Here is a 19,302-nt window from a genome sequence, read left to right on the forward strand (position 1 = left end):
GTTGTTCCTCGGGTTTTTTTTTTTTTGTACCTCTTGAGTTTGAGTCATTAAAATGTGCTACCAAGTCAAAAAGAAAAAAGAAAAAGAAAGAAAACATTGAATTTAAAGAGAAAATATAATATAAAGAAGATATTTGTTTAAAAACACAAAACATAAAACAACTAAATAAAGACAAACGTCACTTGTGGTGTTACAGACTTTGGTTAAGTCCTTCAATAAATAAGCCTCTTTTATTTGAACTCAGCGTTACCAGACTGACTTTACCAGGAAGCTCCAAAAGAAACGTAAGGTATCCTGTGTTTCCCACAGGTTTTGACCCTGAAATCCTTTGTAAAAATATTCACCTACTATTAGCTCACAAAACACAAGTGACCCACTAATGTGCCGTAGGCAACATTTTAAACCAGGGGGTGGGGGAAAAGCAGGGATATTGACTCTGCTGCCGACTTCATGAATGAACCTGGTCAAGTCTTCTCTTCTCTGAGCCTCAGTTTTGCCATTTCTAAAATAAGCCAGCTGTATGAGATGATCCCTGAAGTCCCTTCCAGCTCTGGAGCTCTGGCAAGAACATATTATAGATCTCTCCAATGAGCCCCTACTTTAAGTAACAATTGAAGGCAAGGAGGTCTATAATGTTTGTTAAAAGAAGCTACAAATGGACATGATGTGGATGTATTTTCCCAGTTTCTTCATAAACCTCAGGGATTAAAAACAAAAATAAATAAATAAACACACACACATGAAAACATATTTCAGGAGGTTATAAGAAACCAATGCAATCATCTTTGATTCATTACAGCTACTCACACTGCCTAGTCTCAGCGCTTCCACTTATTCACTTGTGTGTCCTTGGGCAAAGCCCTGAGTTGAGACTCAGTTTGCTCAGCTGTAAAGTGGGTATAACAATTGCTTTGCTGCTTCCCTCAAATTCTTAGTAAAAGCATTTAATGTGTGACAGCAACAGAGATCAGAGGTAAGAGAGTAGAAAGTGGATGGCAGGTTTGTGAATCCAAGTAAAACTGTTGCTTATCAAGTTATCTTTCGTTTATCAGTAGAAGGCCTTAGGTTGGGGCAAGAGGATGGTATGAAATTATCATACGGATCCATTACTAGAGGCACAATGAATTTATAAAAACCTTTTACAAAGTGACTTGTCCATGTATATCAAGAACTATAAAAGAATTCAGGCCCTCTGAAGAAGCAGATCTAGATCTGGAGATTTTAGGAATTAACAGAAAAGAAAAAGTGAGAGGTATAGAAATTGCACTTAGGGATTATCTGTAATAGTGCTACATTGAGTCCTTCTAAATATATAATACTGGGGAATACCATGTCTACTTAAAAGAGTATTAAGCAACCATTAAAATAATTATTAAAAATTTATTTTAAAATGATCATTATAAAGACCATGTGGAATTGTAATGATAAACTGTTAAGTGAGAAAGCTGAGTACAAAGCTGTAACTACACTAACAAATGACCTATGTAAATTTTGCCAGATGTAAGGAAAGAAGAGGAGCATCAAATAGTTCATTTGTTGGGATGGTAAGTTCATGAATAATTTTTTTCTTTTAATTCCCTCTATTGTTATAACATTGTAAAATAAATAAAATGAAAATATGGGGGAAAAGTGACAGATAGGTACATTTTGTTGTATCCTTCATAAATCCTTTCACTAAAGAAAAGGATTAAGTGTGGCTTACCATAGCAAATCATAAAATAAGACCCACATACTGCATTTCCTTCAGACCCTCCTCCCCTTCTGAGAATAAATTAAAATATAAACACCAGAGCTGATTTTTTAAAATCCAGGATTATCTCATTATTCTACTTAAGACATATAAAGAAGGAAAATGTACTCTTCATTTTCTTTTGAACGAAACGTTTTCTCAGCCGAGTTCCATATGTCTGTTCTTCCCTGTCAGTGGGGCGTGGGTCCCCACTCCTATGCATTTCTCAACTTGCGGGACCTTCACTCAGATGTGTAGATAGTGGTGGAGGAGGTCCAGTCAAACTGAAGGGAGCTTAACTGGTCCTGCTTTGAGAAATGAGCATAGTAATTTCTGCTGTCAGGATCCCCCAAGGTCTGCCACCGAGGTCAGTTGTCGGGATCCCCCAAGATAATCTGTATAAAGACCTGAAAGTGCAAGTCCTCCAGAACTGCACCCAGTGGGTCTTTTTTCTTTGGGAGTCAGTGTGGCATAATAGTGCACACACAGGGATAGAACCTGGGTGAGAGTGAGCATCTGGGAGAGAGGAGGACTGGGTTTTAGGGTAACGGGAAGTTTGAACCCTGGCCAGGTAGCTCATTTGGTTAGATCGTTGTCCTGATGTGCCAAGGTTGTGGGTTCAATCTCTTGGTCAGGGCACATACAAGAATCAACCAATGAATGCATAAATAAGTGGACGACAAATTGATGTTTCTCTCTCTTCCTCTCTAAAATCAATCAGTAAAAAACTTTTTAAAATTTGATTGTGAAGTCAGAACTGGCTTTCAAATTCCAGCTCTGCTATGGAGCCTCAGAGGTGAGATTTCACATAACTCGCAATAATGTATATAAAACACAGTGCCTAGTGAACAGTGAGCACTCGAGAATTGTCAGTTATTCTTTTTCAGTCCTGCCTGTCTAATTCACTGTGGAATCTTTGGCAATTCTATTTCCTTCTCTGGGCCTCAGTGTCTTCATCTGTCAAATGGGGCAAGGGGCTGGATTCACTGACTTTCCAGCACTGTTTTAGGGACAATGGTTTCACAGTGATGGTGGTAGCAATGTCCTTTTAAAGATTTTTGTGGGAATCTATAGCCCATGGAGATACAACCATAGAAACAGGGTTCCAGAAACTTTCTGCAGATTGGACTCTCAGCCTCGCGTACTACTGAATGTGCTCCTGCAGGTGACATCCCAAGAACACTTTTTCCGGCTGGGATTATTTGTTCAATGACATAGGGAAGACGTTGAAGCGCACCTCACACTGTCTGAGCACATACCCTCACAGGAACCCTCACTTTGTCCCCGTTTGTTCTTTCCTGAAGGCAATGACCCCCCCAGAGGCAGAGCTAGGACCAGTGGACAGAAGTCACACGGAAGTCCCTGGGTGTCCAAGGAGGGAAAGAACTCCCTGGCAGCCATTCCATAACACAAATTCCATAAGGGACTAGTGGACTCACTGTTCCTAATGGTATTCAAGCTGAGGCTGAGTGACTATTAAAAGGGATGCTATAGAAAGACCAGCCTGGATACAGTTTATACACTTTAATGAGGCTCACTATCCCAAGCTCCTATGCTATTAATGAACTATTTATTGATTTATTATTACTTTAGCAATACATTGATTGATAAACTACTTTTTGTACTATCTTCAATTTCTCTCTGAAGAAAATGCCCCCTGGAAGTCTCTTGGGGTTGGGGCTGATGGCGAATCAGATAGAACACGTGACTTCTGGCTCGTCTTTCTGTGACACTCTTTCTACAATGTATAGGATGTGTGTGTGTATAGTGGAGTTCACCTCATTATGCACTATTGGCAGCAATGATGTCTTTTCACTTTCCGTCCAGGGTCTGAGGTTTTCATCTGCTTTCAACTCTGCCCAGCGGTGTTTTTCCCCGGCAAGTCTAGACTCACACTGCCATTTCAGAAATTTAGCAGCAGTATCATGACAGCTGTTAACGTACAGCTCTCAGATGTGCTTGAGTTGAATTTTTTGTTCTTTGCTTGCTCTCGTGCAGTGTTGGCAAAGGATACTTTAAAAAGAACCACATGATTTTTCAACACATGAGTACCATCAGCTTCTTCCTATACAAACTTTCACTCATAGCTCCTGTCAAATGTTGGGCCTTCTTCGGCTCTTCCACCAAAGAAGAAATATATTGAGTCAACTAAAAAAAGATTTTCATAAAACAGCACTGGGAAATCCAAGCCCATGGTAATAATACTTCATGAAGCAAGAGCCAGGCTATTAATATGATTTGGTTCTCACAACAGCCCAGAGAGGTAGGTTAAGTGGGAGGCAATTCATGTCCTTGGCATGCAGGTTAGCAAACGGAGGGCCAGAGGGGTGAAGTGCTAGGACGTGGCACAGCAGAAAGCATGAGTCGTGAACTGCAGAGGCCCTTCACAACATGTTCCCTTTTATCACATACTCAAGTGAACAGCTTTTATGTGCAAGTGCTCTGTTGTACTGGGGTTGCAGAGATGGATCAGACACTCTCCCTGATCCCCTGAGAGGAGAGAAAGACAAAACTTGCTACAATGGAGTGACACAGACAATAGTAGAAGTGTGGGAGCCAGAGGGAAGCTGATGTGCTCACTCAGGGAGTGACCCTAGGCATAAAGCAGACACTAAAGCCCCAAAAGAAGGCAGCAGTGACCTCTGCTTAGCCAGAGGGGCTTGGCAGGAAGGAGGGTCTTGCAAAGCTCAGAAGGAAGTTCAGATGTTCCCATGGGTACCATCTGGGAGTGGCGGCTAAGTGGTTCAAACTATGAGATTGCTCCAATGCAGTTCTTACGGCACCTCCCTGGGGACTCCATTTCCTCAGCTGGCCCCAGTTCCATCACTAGGAACACTGACTAGCCTCCTGCTCTGCCAATTCATAAATAGGCCAAGCATTTTCTGTCTTCAAGCCATTGTTCATCCAGAACCCTTGGCCTATTGCACCCTTCCGTCCATCTTTTCCAACTCATTCTTTCAGGCTTGGATCAAAGACGACCTCCTTCAAGAAATCTTCATAAATTGCCCCTCTCAGAAAAGGATTCTTCCTTCATTTCCCTAACTGTATTTAATTAAAAGCCTGGTCAGATTTTGCCTTACAGTATAGGCTTATTTCTCTGCCCTGACTTTCAGCAACTCAAGGACAGAAGAGTTTCATCTCCCTTTAATACTAAGCACTTCAGTCATTGAATGGAAGTTGAATTAAAAATGGGAGCAGGGGACAGATGGTTCTGAGATCCTTCGGAGGCACACTGAAATATGGCTGCTCCCACCCTGATAAACTCCAAGTTCTCAATATTTGGACAGATGTAGACCTGGTGAGGTGGGCAGGAGTCAATGGATCCCAGGAGTTTAGTCCTTGCCCTGGAAGGGCTTTTAAGCCAGTGTTTCTCCATGGATGGTCAGGTGCATCTGACTACCTGGAGAAGTTATTGAACATTCAGATTCCAGGCTCCTTCCCATGCCACTATATCAAGCTCTCCGGATTTGGAGCCCAGGGATGTGCATGTGATTCTTCTCACACTGAAGTTTAGAAGCTACTGTTCGGAGGGAACAGAATGATGTACTGCTGGAAGAGCCTGGGTCCCAGGTGGAACCCTGCCCATCGGAGCTCATGATCTAGGAGGAGTGGTGAGGACTGGACACACTCTATCATGCCAATGCACAGGGAAACAGAAAAGAGAGTGCTCAGGGCTGTGTGGCCAAAGCAGTGAGTGGTAGCCACCAGCGTTAGCTCTGGGAGGGTCTCCCACAGCCTGGGAGGATTAAAGAAAGTGCATGGAGAACATTTCAGGCTGAGGTTTTTTGTTGTTGTTGTTGCTGCTGTTTAATTTCCTAGACTGAGGTTTTGATGATTTTTGCAAACTTCCCAAGACTGAAGGTGGGACATCAACAGCTTTCCTGTGTTTCTCTCCTTTGATCCCAGGGTCTTTTCCTTACCCCTCTTCCTTTGACCTGGGATCCCACTCACTCCAGCTGGTAAGGGGAGAACATCTGTAGGGGCCACTCTGGCCATCTTAAGGGGCTTGCACACCTTATCCATCCTCCTTCCTTTGCCCCACTCCACAAGCCACTGTGAATTCCTTCCCTCAGAATTCCCAACCCCCAAGTTCTTGGTCAGCTCCTTTCACAGCATTTTGCTTATATGTTGCTATCCAGCAGCCTCATCTGCAAAATGGCAATATTTACCATGCTCTCCATTGTCCCTGTTTACCTAGCAAAGTTCTACTCCCCTTTCAACACTCCTCTAGGTCACTCTCCACCAAAAGATCTCCTCTGACCTCCCTCTTTCCAGAGTCTGGCTTGACAACCCTGCTTGGTTCTCCTTCCGCCGCCTTTGCTTATGCCCATCCTCACACTTTTAGGGGCTAAGTAGAGGTCTGTCTCCTCCGGACAGAGCCTGGGGCTCAAGTGACAGTATACCCTGGCACTAGACACAGAGCTGTGCCCCTGGGGGGCTGTGAGGCTCAAAGACTGCTGCATTGAGACTCACTAAGGGCTTCTCTGCAAATACTCTTGCCCTCCTCTCTGGCACTCAGGACAGTGAAAGGCACTGGGCTGGCCCATGAGGCCAAGGGGGCAGGGGCCCTCAGTATCTCAGGCATCATATTTTCCCACTGGGTCTGGGGAAAGAGTGGAGGGCTATCCATGTGGGGTATGTGGCTCTTCTGGACCTGGGAGGCAGCTTCTGCCTGGGTGGCCAGAAGGACTTTAGGGTCTCCAAAGCTGCCTGGGCTGCCCAAACCCAAGCACCTGGCCTGCACTGAGAGCTTCAAAGGAAATGGAGGAACCAAACCCAGCGCTCACTACCCAGGTTTTGGTAAAAAGAAACCAGGACAAAACCCAGCTCTGAGCTTAATTAAAAAGAATGCTTAATCCCTCCCCCAACAAATGTAGATCAGCCACAAAGGAGACCAGGACTGCCAGTGGCCAGGAAGACCCGGAGCCTTATAAACAAGCACTTTGGGCTGTGCGGGACAGCTCCACTATGATCTGATACAATGACTATTGTCAGGGAGGGCTGTTTTTCCATGTTTTTGTATCCTTTTCTTCGCTTTTTCTTTTGCTACCTAATTTCATGCACCAGAGGTCAAAAGACAAAAGGTCAGGCCTGGTTTAGAGGCAGCTAACTCCCCACCACCCGGAACGTGTGTCCAAAGGGACACCACATGCAGACGGCGGCAGGTTTTCATCCCAGCCGCGTTCTCTGTTGTCACTTCGTGGAGTACACGAGTTTGCATGCAAAGTGCATAAAAAATGAGACACAAATTGCTGTACCAAGGTAGGAAAAAATCGCCCTCTGTCCATCCACTGAACTACTTCCATCTCATACCTTATTTGTAAGAGTTTGTGCCTACCAAGAAGCCCATCTGCCAGCTTCTCAACCTGGCTATGCGCAGGCCCGAGAGATATTCCTTCATTGTTTTTCTCTGGGAGAACTTTAAAGATCTCTCTAGAAAATTACTAACATTTATCCTAAAAATAGCTTTTATTGAGTTTTTAGGCAACATTTTAGTATAAATAATTTAGTATGGTTCTTTCATTCTCAATATTTTGCCTTAGACCTGCAATCTTTCCAATGGCTCATTTTGGATACTGAACAATTACTGGATTACTGAAGTAATTTGTGGGTTTTTAGTTTCCTTGTGTGATATAGGCAGACACATATTTATAAAGAGAATACAGCATCATGCTTTTCCATTGGAAATATTTTCATCATTAGGAGGGAAATGACTTTCTTGTTCTAAGTTCAGAAGTTTCTCGTATCAACTTGGGGGCATCTTGACTTTTCCTTCTTTTAGACAATTTTTTCATCTATTGACTAGAGTCCATCAGACATTTGGTGTCTGAAGGTCTGGCCCCCGCCTCCAGTACAAAGTGAAGGAGAAGTTAAGCACGTTGACAGGGGAATCTGGTGATGGCTAGACAATGGTGCTGGTGGCAGGGCTCACCTCCAGGGCCTTTGGACTCCTGCCCAGCTCCTCTTTTCCATCTTCCTCTGGGCTGAGTCCTGGAGGAAGCTACCAGCAAATAGCCCGCCAGGTTGCTAACATTAGGTACCTAATCAGCAGCAAATCTGAAAGCATTTTAGAGCAGTTTTATTTTAGGCGTGTTTTCAAATCCAGACTTTACATCCCACAGTCCCCTTTTTACCCCATCACACTTCCCCTAAAAAAAAAAAGGCCATAGAAATCAGTCCACAACTTGCCAGCAGACTGAGGCATCTGTAAGGTCACACTACAGGGTCCAGGGAAAGTGCCCCAACCCTGCTGTGATCCTCTGCTATGGCTCTGAAGTTATTACAGAGAAATAGAGAATGTAGTAAGTGAGAACATTAAAGGGCCTACTCACAGGCGGGCTCCACTTCCGTTTAACATTCCGATCTGTGTCCAAACCCTTAAAGAACTGTTTAACCTGCGCACTCACTGCAAATCGCTTGAAAGTAGGCTCCTTTACGCTCCTCTACTTCATGGAATCAAATTATATCCCATTAAAATGTTATTAGTTTAAAACATATTAAATAAATGCAAGTCTAGGCTGGCACATGAATATTTAAAGCCCACATTGCACAGAGAAATACCAGAAGAAAAAGGGTGAGGCTAGCTAACAGTTCATTGTATAATATAAACTTTCTTTTCCAACATAGGGTTTTATTGCTTACAAATTATGGCATTGTTAAATTTGAAAGGAAATATGAGAAGAAATAGACTGGTTTACACTTGTTTTGGATGTTAAACAATCAGAGTGCCAGCCAGCAAATCTTTTCAAGGCTTCGTTTTGGATTCTTGGGGAATGGTGGATTGGTGGGACGTGTTGGCAAATTTTAACTATAACTGACTGTCTGTATTCTATATTCATATATTTTGAATATAACTCCAAGAGAGTGCGTTTTATCTCAAAATTCTTCAAGGGCTGCTTTCAGATCGTCTCTGCGCCTATGTACACAGCGTACGCTCCACGTCCGCCATGCGTACCTGCGCGCTGGAAACCAGTCGTGGCACTGAATTGAATGACTGGATTTGAGCTGGAATGAACCCATCCAAAGGACCCAGCTCTGCGCTCGTTGAGGCTTCTCTCAATAACACTTTTAATTAAAGCAAGAAAGGCAGTAAAGTAAAGCAACAATAGCAACAACCCAGCAGGAGCACAGATTCCCCGAACACAGCCCCATCGTATTTTTCATTGGTATTCTAGTATTTCTGGGTAGCCAGCAGCTAGCACATGGTGCCCCAGAGAGCCAGCAGCCAGCGCCCAAAATCCTACACGCTCAGAGGACCTCACTGGCCGCAGAAATGGGTGCTTCGACCCAACAAACCATTCCTCAGCCCCTTTCCTCCGCGGGCGCCACTTAAAAACCTGCCGCTGGAACTGGCCTGCGTTGTGCACTTTTTGCGCTCTACGCCCGGGGAGAGGTGAGTGCAGAGGCGCTCCCACTCACCCGGGCGTACCCCCGAGCAAGCCCCAACCTTGCGCTGAGAGGGAACTAACTATTGGTAGCCGCTTGGCCTCCACCCTCAATCTTGATACCCTCCAGCCACGGCACACGAAGCGGGGCGGGGCTGGGCTTTAGGGATGCCGCCTGCCCAAGGTTCGGTGCCACGTGCGCACTCACTGCACCGACCCCGAATCCTGCGAGTCCAGCTGCGGCCTCAGCCGCTCCCAGAAGTGGGTTCCCAGCTTTAGGGCGGGGCTTCCTCCTTGCCTACTGCCTGGACATCAGCTCGCACCCAGTCTCAGCCTAGAGCCCGAAGGCCAGGGTCGTTCAACGCGGCTTCTCCCAGGGCTCACACCGAAGGAGGCCCAGCAGCGGAGCGCGGTGGACCAGTCTTTGCTGGATTCCTGGCTGGGCGTTTAGGGATGGAGAGGCGGGGCATTTGGCCGGAACTGGGTCCTGGTCGCGGCTCCACAAGCCCTGGAGTCCTCAGGTGTCTCCTGGCCGAGAATAGCCTGACCTAGGCTTCTCGCTACGCGACATCGGCCTCCCCCTCCCTAGATTGCCATGTTCTAGCGGGAGGGAAGCTCGCACCATGCCTAGGCCAACCCCTTCTGCCACTCTTTTCTTTTCCTGTCACTCTGTTCTCGGTTCCTGCTTTCTCCCTCTAGAAAACGCCAGCGCGTGCAGGGGCCAGAGGCGCTTCACCAGGGAAGGCTTTCCTGGTCCTCCAGTCTGCCTTTCCCCACATTGTCGACTCTCCCTCTCCATATTTTTTTCCCCTCTGTTGATTCTCCCCTCATTTCCTTGCTGGTTTAGCCAGCATGTCTTTCCGCCCCTAAATTTGCCTCTCCTTTTCTCCCTGGTGCAGCATTAAACAAATTCACGTGTACCAATGTTGAAGTTCCGGCAGTGTGGACGGAAAGAATGCTCTTTCTGCCCTCGGAACATTTCCGGACACCACAGTTTGGCTTCCCCTTGAGGTGGTGCCCGCGCTGGATCCGCCCTGCAGGCCGCTGCTACCCAGGCGCTGGCTCTCCCTTTTCTCCTGCTCTAACGGTGCACGCGTATGTTCAAGTATGGATTTATCTGTCTACGGTTGCAAACCAGAGCAGGCTCTACAAACCGAAAGCTGAGCGCAGTTGGGTTTCTAAGAGTCTAGGGCTGCGGACAAGTGAGATGGTTTTTTTTTTTTCGGGGGTCTTGACGCCGATCTCCTCCCATCCCTAACCCCTTGCCCAGTATCTCTAGGGCCGCAGCATCAATTCCGTGTCCTCCGAAGAGGCTTGCCACCTGCTCCGCGATGGGGAGCCGGCCCTCGGTCTGACGCTGCGGAAGTCGGGGAGGTGGCAAGCACTCTGGCCGGGCGCGAGAGGAGAGGGACCCCCAGCAGGCAGGGCGTGCAACAGGATGGCGGCTGGGCCTGAGGACCCCGCGAGGGGCGGGGCGGGCTCTGTGAATTCTGACTCGGGCACTGGAGCCGCAGCCCCTGCGCAGCGTTACAATTAGGGGCAGGTGCCCCATCGGGAACGCACAATTGTTTTGCCTTTGCCTGGAATGTGCAGAGCAGGACACGGAGGTGCGGGGTCAAGTATTTCGGAACCCGCGAGCCGGTCCTTCGTGATGCTTGGCCTAATTCTTTGCCCTTCCTGCGTGCGGACAGGAACGAAGTAGTGGCCGGTGTCCCCTCCCTAATTCAAAAGCCGCCCAAAGCCAAAACACACGCATTCCGCAAACACAAAAGCTGAAGCCAATACACCAAAATACAACCAAAAATCCTCATCTGAATACACAGCTCATAAAAACAAAACCAAAATCGAAGAAAACAAAATACATACAAACACAAAATTCACCTAACACAAAACACACAAACGACACCGATTGATGTAAAACCGAAACGCATCAAAGCTCCTCGCACAAGGAGCAGACTCCCAAACGGCACACAGACAGACAGCCTGCAAGGACAAAGTGTGAAACACACACAAAATCAATACACACGAGACGGAAAACAAAACCCACACAAAAGATCAAGTCTCACAGAGCAAAACCCACGAAAATGAAATCCCCGAAAAAACAACACCCAAAACACCGAAACAAAAGACTCTCTCTTAGATAATGAAAAAAAAAGAAGGCTCACCGAAATCAAAACCAAACAAACCCCCTAAATAGAAAAAACAAAACCCAAACGACTCCCGCCCCGCGTCCCGCGTCTGGGGTGAAATGTCAATTCCGGGAGGGCTTTTGATCTCGAGGTGCGGACAGGCCTCTCTTTGGCGCAGCCTCCCCGCGCGGGCTAAGCCGGCGGGCGGGAAGCAGGGGCTGGGGCCTGGCTGCGGAGGGGAAGAGTCGAGCGCTCCGAACTGGCCAAAAATCAAATCAGCAGGCAGGGACCCCGACCCGCAGTTTGCTGGAAGGAGGCGGCGCAGGGGGGCTACGCAGACTACTTGGTGCGGGGGGCGGCGGGGGGGGGCGCCCGGGAATCCACGGCCAGGGTTCCGATTGTAGCAAAATCCACTCAGTGGCTACGCGATGTCCGGCTCCACCGCGCCCCCCACCCCTTTTCTCCAGCTCTGGGCTCTTCCCCTTAGGTTGAGGCCCAGCCTCGTGACCACCCCCTCCAAAAAACAAACAGCACCCTCGCTGAGGACCAGTCACTTTCCAAAACTGCCATTGTCCAGCGGGCCAAGAGTCCTCCTGGGGCGCTCTCCCCCGCCCCGGCCAACCCTGCCCCTTCGACCACCCCACAGCGGGGCCCCACCGACTTCCAGTGGCCAAGCCGAGCTGGACGCGGGACTGGGGAGGGGTCAGGGGAGGGAAGTCTTGAGACTGGGCCGAAGAGAGCGGGTTGGACAGGCCACTCCTCTGCCCTGTCTCTCTCGGGCTGGTTTCCCCTCAGGAATCGAGTCCAGGGGCTCGGGGACACCTCAACGTCTCAGGACTTGAGGGCAAAGGGATTCCATCTATGGGCCGGGGTAAGGTGTCCGGCACTCCCGCCCATCTCCAGGACCTTCTGAGATGGGTCTGCTCCGCCCCGGTGCTCCAAAGCGGAGGCCCGGATTTGATCTCCAGCAATTCGCAGCTGAGCCGCCGCGCTCTGGGCCAGAATGAGACCTGGTGTAAGGAGAACTGCGACCAGGGGGCTGAGTGGGACCTGAGGTCGTCGCGGTCCTGGCACTGCCCAAGACTTAGGGACCCAGCAACTGTCTTAGAGCTGCAGATAGGGGTGGGGGTCGGGTAGCCGGGCGCTCTGGGGACGGGCGCCGCCCTAGGGGTGAATCTGAGGAAACGGAATGTCTGGCAACGTCTTGCCTTTGCACCCCCTTCAGAAGCACCTGCTTGGCAGATTGGTTAATTTCCTTAAAAACAAAAATCGGGCCTGCACCCCTCTACGCGGTGGGGTTTGCGTCTGGAGGGGTCACAGACCGGGCGCACCGAGAAGAGGGCCTTCAACACCAAGACGCAAGGGTTTGTTGAAGGTGCGGCCGCGAGGCCAGGGCTCCGGGCTTGCCTTAGGTCGGCCCCTTCCCGTAAGTGCGCGGGCTAGCTCCCGGCGGCCTGGAGCCTGCCTTCCCTCCCCCCAACCCCCTATAAAAGTCCAGGGCGGCGCGGCGGCGACACTGCTACGCTCCCGGCCTCCAGCGCTGCAACGCCGGGCCCGACCCGGCCCGGCCCGCCCCGTCCGGCCAGCTGAGCAGGCCCCGCTGCACAGCGCGGACACCTCGGCCCAGCTCTGGGCTGGCAGTGCGGGGCCGCACGCTGGGGGCGCGGCGTGTCAGGGGACATCTTGTGATGTTGGCGAGAACAGGACATGATCTCACATGGCGAGAAGCTCTTTAGTTCCTTAATCATTTCACGGTGCCTTCGGACGCTTTTTTTCCACCTAAAACGTTTAGTTTCAGCTCAGTGATCAGCTGCCCCAGCTCGGCGGGGGAGCGGAAGGCTTGAATTATTTCGACCTGTGAGCGGCCCCTGACGCCAAGGGGAAAAAAAAAAAAAAAGAAGCACAAAAAAGTGGAAACTTTCCCCCCCCTGTCCATTCCATCAAGTTCTGAAAAATCAAAATGGATTTAGAGAAAAATTACCCAACTCCTCGGACCGGCAGGACAGGTAGGATCGCGACACCGGCTCTAGGCGCGCTGAGCCCGGGACCCAGACGGGACCCAACCGGGCGCTGGTCCTCCACCGCGTCCGCCCGGGGGAGGGAATGAACCTCATTTTCGCTGGGATTGCCTATCTGTGGCGCGTTTGTGTTTTTTCCCCCAATCTATTCACAGACTTTTGCATCAGTCCAAGTGGCTGGGAGTTTACCTATTTTTCTCCTCTACTTCTAAATGTTTATGTAGGTGTCTAGCTGGGGGTCTGGAAGTTTGTTTGGGTCTGCGAGTTTACATAGGGGTTCGGCGTGTGCATGCGTGCTAATGAGTTTGTGTGTCCCATATTTTCAAGTGTCTGAGCGTGTGTCCAAGGCTCGATGTGCCTGTGTGTCTCTATACCCATGGCTGTGTTAGTGGGTACTTAAGAGTGGGTGTTCCTGGGTACTGTTCTTTTGTATAATTGGGATAAGTGTATGAGTGTGTATCTATTCCTTTAAGGGCCTGTGTCTGTCATACCCCAAGTAATTTTGGAAGTGAGAAAAATGCTCTTCACTGTGCACAGGCCAATATACACAAAAGTGCCAGCTTCTAGGCACAGGGATGGGTGCAGGGCCTGTGGGATTCTGCTGTGCTAAGCCTATGAACAGTCCGGTGCAGGTCCCTCCCATTCTGCTGGGAGATCCAGGCATGGAGGTGTGAACTCAGGGGGCACAGAGCCCTTGCTGTGTGGTGTGCACTGCCTCTCTCTGTGGGCACTGTTGAGCCCACCATTTATACAAAAAGGGTCTCCAGTGGCAGGTGCAGCCTTGGCAGGTGAAAGCAGGTAGCCAATAGGCTAGTTGAGACATATGTAGGGACTCCTAGCCTGCCTTCTCTTTCACCTAGACAAGCCTCTGACATTGGTGTGTGTGTGTGTGTGTGTGTGTGTGTGTGTGGTGTGCTCAAGTTTTATCTTGTGGGTGCCCCTGCAATAGAAGAAAGTGCAAGTGGGGTAGACATATGTGCCTCTCCTGGGCATTGAGTTCTGGTGCCTCTATGCATACAGGCCTTTCTGGCGGAGGACCAGGTGTGCCTCCCACAGGCCCAGGCAGTGAGTAACAGGGTGTGTTTATATTTGAGGGGAGATGGCAGACAGCAGGAAGCCTCTGTTTGCTCTGAGGTAGAAGCTGGGCACAGGAGCCACTTTTACTCATTAGGACAAGTGTGCTAACGCACACCAAACACACTCTTGGCTCCCGCAAGAGCCCCCCCTTTCCCAGGCCTGTGGGTCTGTGAGCCCCACTTCTGTACTCTAGCCTTAAACACAGGTCAGAAAGCAGAAAGAGAGGGATGAACTTGTATTCTAAACCCAGGACAATTCCCAGGGGCTTAGATATGTTTCCAAAATTGTGACTGAAGAGAAGTTAGAGCAGAAATCAAAGAGGCAAAATCGAAGGGGGTTCCCCAGGTTGGGAGTGCAGGAAGGGGAACCTGGAAACACTCTCTGCCTCCATCCCCACTCCCCCGCCTCACTTCCCCAGTGGATCCCTTAGTCTGTGGGACTCCCAAAGGTGCCCGTGCTGGGACTAGACGTTGTGTTTGTGTCGGGACGGGGTTAGAGGCCCCTAAGGGTTCAGGGGGAGGGTCTGCGTGGCTGGCCCGCGTGGCTGGCCCCGACTGCCTCTCCCGACAAGCTGTCTACAAAGAATGTAATTCATGGCGGTCGATGGGCTCTTTGATTAGTTCAATCGCCTGAATAATCGTTTAATCAATAAAGCATTTCATTCTTCAGCGAGATGGACCTGGGTGGGGTCGGGGAGGGTGGCCCACACTGGCTAGAGTTTTAAAATCTGAAGAGCCACGCCCCCTCTTCAAGCCGAGTTGGGGTAAGGGCCACTTGCGAAGGTAAATGCGAACTTCTCGGGTGACACTGCACTTTCGCCGGTCTGCCCCAGCCCCGGCCCCAGCTCGGGAAGAGGAGAGCTGAGAAGCTGGACAGCTGGGGGCATCCAGGTCCTGTCTGGGGGTTTCTTCCTGGGCTTCTTCCCTCTCCTAACTTTGAGGGGTTTTATAGGCCTCTTGACCTCCCTTTGCTTTCTTCAGAACTGTATTTTGTTCTGTCTCTTGACCTCAGTTTCCCCATCTGTACAGTTGGGAAGGAGTCAATGCCCTTATAGCTCTCAGCTTAAGATCCGGTGAGGTCGGCCCTAAGTAGGGAAGCACTAGGATTTTTTTTTTGGTCTAATTTTCCCCTTGTGGTACCAAAAAGGAAAAACGGGTCCAGAGAGGGGCAGGTATTTGTGGGGGACTTCTCTGCCCCTAGAGTTCTCATTCCTGCTGGGAGAGGAGACAGAGTCCCACCCTCATGGGTCCCCTTGAAGAAAAACTGCGACTGGGCACTCGAGCTGCTGTGCGAGTTCAGGCTCCCCAAGGCTAGGGAGACCAGGACAGGCGGAACACTGTCTGGCAGAAGACGGTGTCCAGACCCCCCGCTCTAAAATGAGCCTGGTGGGATGATGCCCATATTCTCTACCCAGGGGTCTTCATCCTTCTGAAACTTGGGAGGCCACATCTCAGGGGTTCTTCCCCCTGTTAGACACATGGGGAAGCTGCGTCCTGGGAGAAGGGGCCCTCTGCCCGAAGACGTTAGAGAGACAAAGGTAGCCCCAGAGCCCTTGTCCTTCGGGGTTCGCTCATAATGGAAATAAACCCTGACAACGACAATTGGCATTTCTCTTGAAAAATGTGGTTAAATTCTTCCCCCTTTCCCCCCACCCACTTCCACAGTTTCTGTGGACGGACCTGGGCCAGAAGCAAGGAGTCAGCTCTGACCCCACTAGCTGTGTAATTTCGGGTCAGTTGCTTTGTCTCTTTGATGTTTTTAAAATGAGGATTAGAGAGGACCCACCAAGTTAGGACAGCGATGACTGTGTCATCTCTGACTTTACCGAACTGAGCAACCAGTGGAGCCCTGTGGGCGTGCTTTGCCAGAAGTGAGAGGGAAATGGGCTGGACTTGGGCTGCGTGAGTCAATCTCAGGCCCACCGAGCGCTATAGCCGCCCCAAACCCCCGACGGCGCTGGGCGCTGGCGGGGCTGGGGGTGGCGGAGAGAGGGGACGCGGGAGGGAGTGTGTTCGAGTGAAGCCAGGTTGTCTAGCTGAGGATCGATGTGGATGTTTCTCTGAAGGTGTGTGTGTTGGCTTCTCAAACGTTATTCTCAATGGTTTTTCTTTCAATAGCAAAACTTTCTAAGTCAATGCGGTTTACATAAACTGGATTTCTTTCCGGAAGGTTTTGTTTCCGGGCCTCCAGCGCTTAGCACAGGGCTGGGCCCAAAGTCCTCCTGCGGAGGGAACGAAACCACGCGACTGTTGCGCAGAGTGAGGCCCGACCGCTTTCAGCAGGGCGGCCTCGAGACCAGCTGCTCGCTTCGTTCTCTCCTGGACCCAGACTCCAGGGCTTGTGAGCTTCCGGAGGCGGGACACAGGCGTGGCAGCCGGTCTTGGGCATGGAATCGCTGTGTTATCTGAGAATGGTTTCGTAACCTCCCTGGGCCGCCGTTCATTGGCCTGTAAGGTTGGGCAAGGTGGCCAGGATATCAGGTCTGGCATTGGAAGTTCCGGGGTGCGGGCCCAGTCCGGAGGCGGTGAATTACCCCCGCGCCGGAGGGAGGCTCCCTCCGCCCCGAGCAGCGCACAGTGCGGAAGGGTGATGCTCTCGCCCAAGACACAGTCCTGAAGCAGTACACCTGTATGAAACGGGAATCTGAGCTATTTCTGTTCCATTAGCATCTGCAGTTCCACCCTACTCCGGCAGCGCTCGGGGGACTCTGCCCAGCCTCCCAGGTATGGGTTGGAAACCCGTTTGTGCGGGCATATCCTATTTGGGTTCTTTTATTTGGTATCATACCCCTACTCGCCCCGCCATTCCGCGAGAGGCTCTGGAGAGACCCTTCTGAGAAAGAGGTTCCCGGCCCCCAGCCTTTCCTCTAGCCTGGATCTACTCTGTGACGTTAGACAAGTCGCATCCTGCCTCAGCCTCACTTGGAGAATCTGTAAAATGGGGGAAGTATATAACCTCAGGGCCCTTGCAGCTCTAAGACCTTACAGTCTGAGATTCCTCAAAGAGCGAGGCTGGAGGTGGAGCTGTCACTCGCTGCGACCCTCAAGGCGACCCCACCCCCTCATCCCCTCCCCGCCCCTCAGGTGGGAATGCAGAGCCTCCCCGTCGGCATCTAGTCACCATGGATCCACCGTGGGCCACCGATGGAGCGAGAGCGGGAGCCCCAACTCATCCTGGTCTCTCTTCCCTGTTTCGACCTTCCCGCTACAAGGCGGGGTGGGGGTGGGGATGGGCGAAGATTCGAACAGGCACAGTTCCAGACAAAGAGATCATGCCGCTTCCCCACCTCAGGGGCCCCAGAAGCCAGCCTGAGGCCGTTTTCCGCAGCTGTGCCCTGAAGGGGGTGGGGATGAGTCAGCGCCGGAAACTTAACTACCCGTTCAGGGGCTGCTGGGTCTGGGCCAGGAACAGAAAGAAGTTGGGCTACAGGACAGACCCAGTGTCGGGTGCGTGAGAAATGGGGCACAGGTAGAGAGAGGGGAGACTGAAGTGGAGAACAGCCTGGGAGCCTTCCCAGGTCAGCATGTGCTCTCTCCTCCCTACTAGCCGAGGTTTACAGCGGGCATCACAGAGCCCTTGTTCTGGTGGATTTACGTTTAATATTAGAGGATCATGGCTTATGAATTGGAAATGGTGGGACTTGGGACCACTCCCATGAGCTGCTGGGGCAGGAAAGTCTTCATCTTTTCTGCCAGGACCCTGGCAGACATAAGCGTTCACAGAACTGTTGCCTCCTGGGTATGGACTGGCTGTCACATGCTTTGTTTTCAAAAACCACTTTTTTTTTTTATTGTGGTCCCAGGTTCTCACACCCCCCAGAGAAACAGATTCGTTGGTCAGGGACCTGTCCTTCTGGACCAGGAGGATTTTGTTATAAATTCCATTCATTTTGTCCTAAAAGAAACAAGAACTTCCCCAGGAGAGGCAAGGTCAGGTTTTTGAAACAGCTGATAGCTGCAGCAGGGTAGCACTCCTGGCATGGTTTGGCAGGCCCTCGCAGATAGAATGTGCCAGCCCACCTGCCCTCCTCAGGGACCTTCATTAGCACTGGTCAGGACTGGGTTCATTCAGTTCCCAAGAGGCCTTGCACGGGATGAGGATTTGCCCCTGTGGAGAGAAGCCTCCAGCTCCGAGGATCACTAAGCCCCCCAACGCGTCTGGTGGCTCCTGGCCTGAGGCTGGAAAGAGGTGTTCAGGGCTCAGTGCTTGGGCAATTCCATCCAAAGCCTCAGATAACCTCCTTTCCCCAGGAACACCCTGGTTACCAACTTTAAAATAATGTAAGATTTCTTTCATCTCAAAGTCCCTGCCTCTCGGTTATATCAGAATTGGGGACCATGGGGTAAAAAGAGGGAGAGGGGTGGATGAGGAGGCTGTGGCTTAGCAGGAGTTTGGTACAATTATGAAATATTTCCACTGGAAGGAGATTTCATTAAAGACTAATAAAGCCAACTCTGCCCATTTTACAGATGAAGAAACTGAGAATGGGACACTGTGCGCACACTATGAGTCCATCGTGAGTGTGATGGTGCTTAGATTGAAAGCCGTTTCTCTATTGCTCTCCTTGTTTTTCTCCAGCATTCGTTGCGTGTGTGTTTTCTGGAGACTGTTTCCCCCACCTTCACTCCCCACCCCCGCAGTGGCTGTCCCCAAACCTTCAGGGCATCCCAGGGTCCCGCCATGGCAGTGGATAGGCTAAGCTCCCTCGGGATGTGCAGCGGAACTCTCCAGGCACTAGGTGGATCCCCTCCCCCCTCCCTCCATCCATGCTCACTAGGCCTTCGCGCCGCGGGTTTGTCAATGAACGTGGCGCCGCCGCCTGGACCCCGCCTCCCATTTTCTCCCATTGCCCAGGTATCCGCTAATTAGGCGGGGCCCGCCGGTTTCTCAGCCAATGGAACGGTGTCTCGGGCCAGGACCGGCAACCATTGCTATGATTGGCTCGATGAAGCGTGATTGGCAGG

General features: G+C 50.5%; 1 protein-coding gene across 1 annotated transcript in view; it reads left to right on the forward strand.

The window, feature by feature from the left end:
- Positions 1 to 12,756: 12,756 nt before the first annotated feature.
- Positions 12,757 to 19,302, forward strand: part of PAX5 (paired box 5) — a 170,470-nt gene continuing 163,924 nt past the window's right edge. The window contains exon 1 of the mRNA XM_037144538.2: positions 12,757 to 13,249. Coding sequence (XP_037000433.1) covers positions 13,204 to 13,249 — 46 coding nt within the window. The 5' untranslated portion in view covers positions 12,757 to 13,203. The remainder of the gene's footprint in view (positions 13,250 to 19,302) is intronic.

This window comes from Artibeus jamaicensis, unplaced genomic scaffold (assembly GCF_021234435.1).
Source record: "Artibeus jamaicensis isolate MK-2021 breed Jamaican fruit bat unplaced genomic scaffold, CSHL_Jam_final scaffold_1964, whole genome shotgun sequence".
Taxonomy (NCBI): domain Eukaryota; kingdom Metazoa; phylum Chordata; class Mammalia; order Chiroptera; family Phyllostomidae; genus Artibeus; species Artibeus jamaicensis.